At 34.0% G+C, this 11,912-nt stretch overlaps 1 protein-coding gene across 1 annotated transcript; it reads left to right on the top strand.

The window, feature by feature from the left end:
- The first annotated feature begins 8,002 nt into the window (after positions 1 to 8,002).
- LOC149580338 (uncharacterized) lies at positions 8,003 to 10,866 on the top strand. Its single transcript, XM_089790344.1, has one exon. The coding sequence runs from the start codon at positions 8,910 to 8,912 to the stop codon at positions 10,530 to 10,532; it is 1,623 nt and encodes a 540-aa protein (XP_089646470.1). The 5' UTR covers positions 8,003 to 8,909; the 3' UTR covers positions 10,533 to 10,866.
- Positions 10,867 to 11,912: the final 1,046 nt, after the last annotated feature.

The following is an 11,912-nucleotide window of genomic DNA, read 5'->3' on the forward strand; positions in this document are numbered from 1 at the left end:
AGGATTGCAAAAAAATTGTCTAGTTGGCTCCAAAATGGTTTACATAGTAGTTTGTGCCATTTGAAACAACTATATCAAAACTACAGTACTCGGCACTTGAAGTCCCTAATGCTCAACATCAATTGTAACTTCAATGTTGTAACTCAACCTTTGAATGACTCGACATCCATTGATCACTCGACATCTAAATGAATCAACACTTATTATCTACTTGGCACTTACTAGTTACTTGACCCTTATTGTATATCTCTTGCTCGGCAAATACTATCTAATAACTTATGCTCGACAAGTATTACTTGTTTGGCATGAACTAAGTAAATGACTTAAGCATATTGTCACCCATATGTCAAAACCAATCTAAGATTAACATAAACTAGGGTGATGAATGATTCCCACTAAAATTGAGAATATCGACTAGAGTGTGTATCCCATCTTTGAAACTGCCAACAACCAAGATGCCTTCAACCTCTCGCTTTTGGAAAATTTTCTATGCTAGTTTACAACACCAAGCCATCTCCTTATAAAGGCATCATGAAGTGTCTCAAAAAATCATAGGATGACATTATTTAATTATTTTGGCCTCTTTATTTAATAATTTAATCAATTAATTAAATAAATCCTTATGAAATTATTTAAAATTTAGAACTGCTTAATTAATTAACTTAATTAAAACACTATGAAAATTGTCCCTGATACAATACATAATATCCAAATTCCTAACACCCTTCCAAAGAAAAAGAAATTACTTGTATAGGTTCAAATGTAGAGTCAGTAATTGCAACATGCCGAAAATTAATGGGATGCTAAATTTTCCACTACAAATGAGATCTACAAAGATATTTTTATATTATAACATAGTTGACTAGATGAAAAACTAACATTTTGAAAGGGAGGGTGATTTAGTACAAAATATTTAAGTGTAGATGCACTCAAAGGTAATCAGCCACACTCTACCACAAAAGAGTTTGATGAGCTTGATATTGAAAAGATGTCATATATGATGGGAATATAATAGATGGATTACATCCTATTTGCACTCAATACATGTAACAGAATAAGAGTATGCATGGAAATGTAAGAGTAAGAAAAGGTATGTATAGAAGATAGATGAGATGATATTAACTATATGCATATTATATAATAAAATATATAAAAATGAGATGAATGTTTATGACTAGTATTGATGATATCAATATACTATAGTTCTATATATCTTATTTTAAATATATTGAATGTTTTATGATATATTTGTTGGACTAACCACCAATGCTCCCCTTTGGGATTTGTGACATGCTTAACCACCTCCTTTGTTCTATAAGGCTAGTGGTTGTATCATGCATTGATAGGTCAATATTTTGGTGCAACAGTAACCCTAGCTTGCAAAAAATGGTATTAGAAGTTGGTCACTGGTTTAAATCTCCTTGGGAAACATCGAGGGGGGGATTCTTGGATTGACCTCCAATGTTCCCCTTCAAGATTTGTGACATGGCTTAACCACTTCATGTGTTCTATAAGTTTCCAAATTGTATCAAGCATTGATAGGTTGATCTTTTGGTGCAATGAAAATTCTATCTTATAACAATATTAGTGTTCTATCTAGACTAATCCCTTGGTAGATTTCTATAATTAATTCTAGAGTATAAATACAATACTAAGAATTTTATTGAGGTTTTATAACTTTGTTTTGTGTTCCTCCCTTTTCTTGCTAACAATCTGGTGCAAGGGCACCTAGGTGGCTAAGGAAGACCTAGGGTTCCCTTTGAGATTTTTTCTCATAGTGGTGCTAGCCAAACCACTAGATAAATAATAGGGCAAGTTTAGTCCTAAGGTGAGTTTGTGTAGGCTAAGTTGTTCATAGTTGCCTAAAATTGCTAATTTGACTACAGAGAGAATTTTTGGGTTTTGAAGGATAAAATGGTCAAATAAGTGTTTGGAGAACCTTATTATGTATTTTTTAACCATATTAGGCTTTTGTCTTGGTTTGACATCATGTAGAAAAAGTTTGAGGGTCAGATGCTCAAAATTACAAAAAATGCTCAAAATTGTCAATATTGTCATTGACAACATTTTGTCAACTTTTCTTGCAATGGAGAAAATTTTTAGTTGGAGCCTTTTAACTATTTGAAATAGTTAAGAGCATGGGTGGAAATCCTATATGAGGCCATTCTCAACCTATTCAAGGGATTGGAGAAGTGAGTTTTTGCATTGTACGGACTGAGAAACAAAGATTTGAATAAGCAATTTTATATTTTTGAGTATTCTTGGCATGTAGATGGATTAGATCTAGAACCTTTTGTGTTGGAAGTATTAGTATAGATTGATTTGAGATTTTTTAATTTGTTAGTTTGTTATTCTATAGAGGTTTGTGTGCTTGAAATAATTGTTTTGGTTCCTACGAGTCTGTTTTCCTGAGATAGACTGTTTGCACAAATGGAGTCATAGGGCCATTTCCCACTATAGGTACTATATGGACTTTTGGGATTTGGAATATTACTCCATGTACATTCTAGACAACGAAGATGGGGCCTTGGAAAGTTGAGAAACTAATTGTGTGGTGATGTCCTAAGCAAGTCCTATCAACTTGGTTAAGGATCACAGACTATTGTAGAGCTAATAGGAGTGGTTGAAAATTTGTATACTTCAACCAAAGAATGTAAGGTGTTGAAGGGAGGAGTTGGGAAGCCCAGAGTCTAATATGAGCCTTTGGAAAGAGTTTTATGGAGAGTAAAGACCTCATGTTTGGAGACAACTAGTAAAACCCTTAAAACCCTTGATTTTAGGCCAAAATTGTGCCCGTATAGTATGAACACATTGGGAACCTTAGAACCCCAAAATCCTTAAGGTCTCTGAAAAGGGTATTTGGAATGGTGGTTTGTTTGACCCCTTGTTAAGCAGTTTTGCAAGATAATTTGGTTTTAGTGCATTTGGATGGCTAATTCTTGTAGCCTTTTTACAAGCATTTGGATGCATTTTTGCTTGGTGGTTGGGACTCGATTAGGGTTTCAGTATTGGTTTTGATTGTGGACCTTGAAAGAACTATAATGCAGTTCTAGATGACCAATCATCCCTTTGAGAATCATTTACAGGCTTGGGGTTACCTATGTGGTTGGAGAGTTGGTAAGCAAGTGTGTTCTACCTAATTGATGTACACCAATTGATTAGATTTCTAAGAAGCCTAGGGTGGTCAGAAGCCCTGCTTGGTCAATTGCATGACCTAAGGAGACCCTAAGGGAGCTTGGGGAGGAAGCAAGATTAGTTGTCACATCACAATCATCATCCATCACAGAAGACAAGTAATCATCATGAACCAAATATGAAAATTGAAGTTCTCTTAAGAAGGATAGAGAAGCACCAACAATTTAGTTCACAAAGGAGGATGAGCTAGATAAACATGAACTCAACTCATTGTTAGAGCATGAAAAATCATTAATATGGAGAAATGTTGTAATATCATTAATGAGCAATAGATAGGCATAAAAAATAATGACATTAGCTTATAATTCTAGACACATGGACAAAGATAAGCCAGAAACAAATATACATGATAAGTTTTTTTATCAATTAAGTATAATCAAAGGGTGGGTGATTTAGAATCAATATACATTAAATGGATAAAAGTACAAAGTTGTGTCACCTTTCAAGCCAACTTATCAGAATGAATGAATTTGAGGATTTCTATCTAAAAATCAATTTTATTCAAACATATGATTTAGGAAAAATCATTCTAGCTAAGTTATATATGGTGTCACACATTTCCACCTAGAAATGTCTATTAAATGCATGTTTTATACCAGTTTGTATCCAATTACTAAAGAAAAAAAATTATTTCAGAAAACTGACGTTTCAATGACTTACAATTTTTTATGATATTTTTTAAATACCATATAAACACCATTTTATAGATATTAGAGTCAAGAATATTCTCATATAGAGTTTATAGTGTTTTAATTAGATATAGCATATTATAATTTAAAAATTCTACAATTATGTATTTTAACACTCGAGAAGATGTCAATTTTGAGAAAGGAAAAATATCAAATCATATAAAAAAAATTAATATTTACATGAAATTCTAAAAAAGAGAGTTCTCTTCAAGAAATAATTTTTCTTTAGTTAGAATAGATTTGCTTCAAAAAATGTGGTGGGAGATGAAAACTATCAATTTCAGGTGAGTTGAAATTTGAATCATTATAAAAGATAAAACATAATCTAAAGCCAATTTTTACTTTTGATTGTTCTACCTATATATGTTATCTATAACATAATCTAAGGTTGAAGGGAAATAAGTTTATTTCCATATAGTTTTGTGGTGGGAACTAGACCCCTAATTTTCTACATTTTTCAGCATGTAAAAATTTATTTTAAAAAATTAGGAAAATATATCACTTATTATTCAAAATAATTATTAAAAATTTTAATTCTAAACTTTATCCATTTCTACACCTTTCATTAGTTTACTTCATAATCAAATTCTAAATAATACTACCAGTGTTATGTCATTGAAGATGAACAATTACACTTTTGTTAGCCTTTTGCTTTATAAAAGAGTGACACAGGTTTGTGCTTTTACCCAAACATAAATACCCAAATCTAACAAAGATATGTTTATGAAGAAAAAATAAAATGGTTAGATCAAAACCCTAATTGGATATTTATTAAACATATATCAATAAAACTAATAGATTTGAAGTTGTAATGATGAAGGAATATACCTTGAAGGTGAAACCTTATTTATGTAAGAATGTAATGTTCATCATTTTATATGAGGTAATAAATCGTGTGTCTCAGTTTAATATCTAGGCTAATTGAATAAATAAAACACGCACACACACACACATACACAACTTGTTTCAATAATTACTTATTTGACTTAATTGTACAAATTAAATAAATTTCAGTGTGACACATCATTTGGGTTTTATGGTGGGGCTTCCTAAAAAATAGAACTTTAGTTGTTGAGGCCTTTTAGGAATAGTTTTAAGGCATTGGTCCCATGAATTCTATAGCATAGTTCAGATTAAATGATTATGCTTCAAAATTTAAGAAAGCTAGTAGTGTAATTAATACAATACTTATGTCTTCTATATTCTTTGCAATGGCAAAAATAGGTATGAAATAATAATTTCCCCTCCGAATTATTATTAATGCAAATCTAGTATACTTATATGTTTAACAAATGGTAGATATCATTCCTAAGTTCATGAGGCACTTTTTAACCCCACCCCATTTTCATCTGCTCAAATATACAAGCCTAAAAAGTAGGAGATCCTATTTTCCATGAAATATTTCCAAATAAACATGTTTTCTTTATGTGACCTTCTCTCTTTGAAGTATAAAAGCTTGAACCCATGTGGGATCCACCCTAGCTTGATTTTGGATATAAGAAAAAAGTATTTAAGTTATTAGGAATATCTTTTTGAATGCACTAAAATTAGGGTTCTAGATTCAAATTATAATTTTTGAATATAAAGATTAAATACATTTATTTATAGTTCAAATATCTATAATCAAGTGAACTTGAGCATGGAGTGATGAGCATGGACTAAAATCTACATGTACAAGAAAACAAATACAAAAAAAATGATTATTGAAATCTTGTTCACCCATATCTTTATTTTTGAATTGTAATAAAGTATTAACAATGTTGACAAACACCTTCAAGTGGAAATTTATTGGACTGCAAGTGTAACATTATTCTAAAATTATCCTTGGGATAACCAATTCAACAACAACAAACCAAGACCAAAGACAATATAAAAGCATGCAATATACCCATGAGATACAATATTGATGTGATATTTTTGATCTTCTTGAAATTGAGATCTAGATGTGCTTCTTTCTCTCTTAGATTTCTTGTAAGACTTGGACATGCTATCATTATAACTTTTAATCTAAAACAAGTTAACTATAGAATTCTTATAATAACTAGCAAGGGAAGAAACCATAGATTAATAATTCAAGTTTAAAGCTTTAAGATTAAAGTTCGTGATAATAAAAATGACTTAAGTTGATTTTGTTGTTATATGGAGCCTAATCAAACTTGGAGGTTAAATTTTCCTTACTTTTATCAACATAGTTTCCCCCTAGATTTTTTGAATGGGGGTTTTAGGTTAGCCTTCCTTATCAGGTCTAGGTGTAGTGTCCTTGACACCTTCCCCATTGCGGTAAGAGACAAGGTGGAGGGGAAATACCCACAAAAGCTCAACCCAATTTTGTTTTGTACAAAAGTGCCAAGAGTTTTTTTCTATTGGCCGACATATTCCAACCCTATTTTTGTAACTGCCACGAGTCTTGTTAAAATGTCTTAGCATTAGGGCTTTTCATATGAGAATTTGGTAGCATCTTGCAACAATATGGAGTTGCAAGGGATTGCATATTGTAATCGGTTTGATTTATGTATATTAAGATTGGTCTCTCTATTTGGAGGATGTAACCTGAGATTGGGTGAACCACGTTAAATTTATCTGCCTTCTTTCTCCTTTTTGTGTGTTTTATTTCTCAATTCTAGTGGTTAAATCTGCATGTAACTATTAGATATCTATCTTCTAACTATAACAAGTTCTACACTAGTGAACTTGAATAAAGACAATGGGCAAGTGAATATTTAGATCAAATACATATCTTGGAGATGACAGATGATGTGTATAGACTAGGACGATAATTTGTCAACTTTCCAATTAAACATCCCATCTTATACATTAATTAATAAATAACAAACCAAACATCACAAGTCTAAAAACATAAAGAATATGAGAAAATACATGAGCATACAATTTCCACCATTATGACTATATACAATTTAAAAACAAAAGCACTATAATTAATAATGAAGCTTTGAATTGAAACATCCAAAATCTAACTCTTCTCAACTCAAAAACAAAGTCCTAAAACATATGATTTGTAATAATTTGATGTGATATTTTCCTACCATGGCTAGATTTTTTGGTTAGACAATTCAAGGTTTTCAAAAGATAATCATAAATTCCAACATAATAGACACTTCCAAAGTTTCAAAAGATTACCATTAATTACCAATCATATAGATATTTAATGGCATCCTTCCCCCTCAATTCTAGATGAGACTCAGATTGTGAGAGAGAGTTCGCCACCTAGTGGTGGAGAACTTGTGCTCTTGAAAGAGAGGCCATGAGTTCAAATCTTAAGATGGGATGCAAGATGCATGTCCCTCATTTGTAGCATAGTTAGGTAACCCCATTATAGATCTATATAAAAATTACCTTCTCTTTCATAAAAGAATATTACTTTCTCTCTTTCAAAAAATTCTCTCTTATCGAATTTCTATATGTTTACCTTTACATTTTCTTTTGTGGATTGAATTTTACTTGAAACACAATTCTACTCCAACTCAAAGTTCATGTGAAGGATAGAGGTATAATGTGATATGCTCAATATACTTTTCCCTCAATGGTATTTCTTAAAACCTAAAAAAGGAATAAACTATTTTTTTTAAAAATGAATGAACGATATGGCTCTGTTTGAGTCTTTGTATTTGATACGTCAAAATACTGTCCTAAATGTTGACAAATGTGTGATAAAATCTTGTGGGAGAAATCTTGCTTATGTTGGGCAGGTATTGAAAGGACAGTAATTGACTAACCTTTTATTACCCTTTCTGGTAACATTAAGGTCGTCGAATACTTTGCAATTTTAATAATCACAAAGATGAGCTTCCACACAGACAAACTCTGTACCCACTTGCCAATACCCACCATAGCTCGCTTAGTTTAAGCTGATTAAAAACATGTCCAAATATGGTAAAGAAATGTACCACTCCAAAGCTTGATAACTTGGAGTGTGCTCTGACATCATGAATGTCTTTACACTGGGCAAAGCCCAATTGAAGGATGCCATAGTGGGGACACGTAATAAAACCCCACTTTATTGTCATCTGCCTAGAAGGAAAAGTTCGCCATTAAAGAGGATATTTTAATTTTATCCCCATTAAGAAACGGGGAAAGATTAACTATGTACAAACCTATGTCTAATAGGAGCTGGCTTGGACTGTTGTCAGCATAAATAGATGTTGCAGTCCATTGTATTATTGTTCAATACTGGGTTGTAGTCTGACATTACTAGTTCAACCAATCTGATTCTTCATTTTCCATGATTGTGTACAGCTTCTTCCATGGATGTTGTTTTTACTTGATTGAGAGCTTCACTGTTGGTTTTTCAGTGTTACAACTGTGTAGTTCTTGTTAGAACAAATTGTATATGCTTGCAGGGTCTTTTTTTTCATTAGTCATTAAGAATCAAGTATTGCTGAGTGCAAGCTTCTGACATCATAAGAAATGAGACCGAGATAGTATTCCGAATTTCTACCATATTTTGTCATAGCTTTTGCTTGGTTGATTTGCTCACACACTTTTTACCTCTGATGATTCTATTCTACCTATAGTTATTCCTCAGTGCATCAGAAGCATAAGATCAATTTGTTCTAAAAAGCCGCACTGCAGCTTATCACAATCATAGGTTTTTGCGTCCTGCTTTGAATTTTTATTAGATTGAGGGTTTTGGTGGTCCTTTGTTTTTTCTAAGGGAAAGGAGAATTTTTTTCTTCCAATTCCTCTACTAATTGATTTGTTTTGCCTTGTCAGTTGGTGTCAGGTGGTCAGTTTGGATGTTTTGAAGAAATTCATGTTTGGGATATATAGGCTTCTGAGTGAGTTATTTCCAAAATGTCCAAAAGCTATAGGATAGATTCTATTCCGATCCATTCCCTTGAATGTTTCTAGGTCCAATCCGTCTTTCATCAAGAAGCCAACGTAGAAGAAGCAGATTATGTGCATAGTTACTTCTTCCAACTGCAAATCTATAGAAATTAGGCAGATTTGAAATAGGACAGAACTTAGTGTGCTATTTTTGAAGTGGCAGATTTTGCTTCCCGTGTTATGGAAGAGCATATTCTGGTTAACTTGGCAGCAGTTATTAGGAAAGATTTTTCTCAGCACGCTCTGAATACTTGGCCTCTATACTCAGATCATGTTCCTTTAGTAGGAGGAATGATGAAGCTAGTTGAATCGGATGTTAAACAAAGAACAGAGGCACCATGGACATCTGAATCAACTTCTTGTTCGACATTCTCTCTTGAGGATCCTACAGAGGGAGTTCCGAATGTGAAAAGCTTCCCCAATCTGAATGTAGATGTAGCAGATTGTGGGTTGTGTTCTGTAAATTCACCATGTATTCCATATTATTTCTCTAACTTGTTTTTAGGATCGCTCTCAGACGGATTCAACAATGGTGGTGATGATAATATGTACTGGTCTTGCCCAAGTTTTCAAGGGCCAGAAGACAGTATTGATCACCATCGGCATGACAATTTCCATGCTGGCGATCCCAGCGAGTTTCAGACAGTGAATTCTTATAGTAAACTAACTCTACCTCAGAATGAGTTTCACTGTGGAGAAGGTGGTCATCGAGCTTATGAATGCCTTCAATGCCAAGGAAGGATAGATAGGAGGGCTGTAGGCCAGGCAAGGGTTGCACATGTGAATGAAGATGCCAAATCACATTCAGAAGATGCTGACAGAGGAGAAGTCCTAGTTAACAGAAGAGTCTTGCCAGCTCAAAGGAGGAGATTGTTTCACACGAGGTACAAGTGTGACGATAATTGTGGTGATGTGATTATTGACGGTGGAAGCACTGACAACAACTTGGTGTCAGAAGAGATTGTCACGAAGTTGAAGCTTCTGCAGAGACAGCAAGCTGAGATCCAACAGCTCCAATGGCTGCAATTGCAATCTGCGTGTGCTTCAGAATACAACACTCAATCTCCACAAACGAGGAAATGGAAAGATTCAGCAGAATTCCTGCGCCCGAGAACACAGCCTATGAAAGGTACAAAGCTCAAGAACAGCCAAGCCCCCAAACTTTATAGAGGAGTCAGGCAGAGGCATTGGGGTAAATGGGTGGCAGAGATCAGATTACCTAGAAACAGAACAAGGGTTTGGCTAGGGACTTTTGAGACAGGTGAAGAAGCAGCCCTGGCCTATGACAGGGCTGCTTATAGGCTGAGAGGAGACTATGCAAGGTTGAACTTTCCTGACCTAAAGTATCAATTGCATATGAATCATTGTACTTTTCAGGATCCTAATGAGCCATCTTTTATCAGCCATATAGGTGGCCTATCGCCAGCTCTGCAGTCTTCAGTGGATGCAAAGTTGCAAGCAATCTGTGAACGTTTGTCTTCAACCGCTCCACCATTGCAGGAAGAGAAACCTATAATCTATAATGACATCAAGGTCAAGTCAGAATGTCTTGATTGTGATGCTCATATCTCTGAAAGTGACAACAATTCTGGTATTACAGCACTTAATTCTGCTTCTGCTTTGGCATCATCACCTTGTAAATTGGAGATAGATACTCTCTCAAGCAAGTGCATGCCACCATTGCCAGGCTCTTCTTTAAAGATTGATCTTGATGCAACTGATACTCTTAGTAGATTACCCTCTCTTGACATGGACATGGCTTGGGATGTCCTGCATTATTATGACAAAGTAGAAGCCAAGTAAGGAGGGCTACAGCCGAAGATCGTGAAAGTAGGTTTGGGTGGAAATTCCTCATCTAACTATTGAAAAAAAATGTTGTATATGTTTACTTTTTGGGGGGTGTTAGTACTAGATTGATAGTTAGATATTGGTGTATAGATCTCTCCTAAACAAGATATTGGTGTATAACTACCTTGTGGAGTTTATGTCAGAGCCAATGCAATAGGTATAGGTGAGTTATCTTATATAGCTAGAAGTATTTGCCTCTTGGCGGCATATACATAGGTTTACCTTGGTAAAAAGAATTGTGTATTTGATTTCCATGACTGGTTTAATGATCATACTTCTTATATGACAACTTCTGTGGTGTCAATATGAATTACAGATTGTGATAAATAAAACTAAGCATCTCGGTTGTATGATTACTTAATAGGCTTTTGGTCTACTGGTGAAGTTGAATAGTTTTAAATGAGTCCACTACGAATCAAGTCTTGCTGAGTGCAAGCATCTGACATTATAAGGAATGAGGCAGAGATTGTGTTCCACTTTTCAACCATATTTTGTGGTAGCTCTTGCTTGGCTTGTCTGCTCACAAACTTCGTACCTCTGTTGGACAACCATGCCGATCAGTCTGAACCTCGATATAAAAAAGTTAGAACAAGGAAGTTGCAAGGAGCATGCATAATAGCAATCATATACTAAATTCCATTGTTGTGCCAGAAAAACAGAGCATAAACACAATTTTTATCTTACAAGATGGGAAATAGTGGTTTGTGATGATTATTTTTGTCATACATATTGGAAAATAGTGGTTTGGGATGATTATTTTCGCCATATATGTTGGAAAATAGTGGGAAATGATAATTCTTGTCATATATATTTGATTCCCTCCTCTTCAGTGGTTTACGTTTGTTTCAGATTGAATACACATGTTTAGTGGCAGAAGATCTACCTCAATGCAATACAAGAGCTCACATTACCCCTGCTTTGCATGTAAAGCAAGGACTGTTCTTCAGATGTGTTGATTCCCATTCTTCTTTTGTCTTTTGGAAACGAAGAAAGATGGCAGTGCACATGAATATAAACCTTCTGCACCACTTCGCATCAACTCAAAAAGGACTTTTGGGCAATTTTGTTAACCCATTTATCTGTGGCTGTAAGTTTTAAGCTGCATATTTGAAATTTAATAGCCATCAAATATTATGTATTTTCCAACTTTTGAGTGACAATCTCAATGTTTAATATGTGAGGCCTCCGAGGCAAAATAATGCATAGGAACTTTAGCATTTTGCCGTTTCATATCCCTGTCAACTTTCAAAATGTATTGAATTGGGTCATTTCTGGTGACTTCATTTTTAGGCTGAATTATACAATTGGATTTTGTGCTTCATATCTTTTATTAAT

The sequence above is a fragment of the Cupressus sempervirens genome, chromosome 1, assembly GCF_028749045.1.
Source record: "Cupressus sempervirens isolate cs-2001-9-10 chromosome 1, ASM2874904v1, whole genome shotgun sequence".
NCBI classification, from domain to species: domain Eukaryota; kingdom Viridiplantae; phylum Streptophyta; class Pinopsida; order Cupressales; family Cupressaceae; genus Cupressus; species Cupressus sempervirens.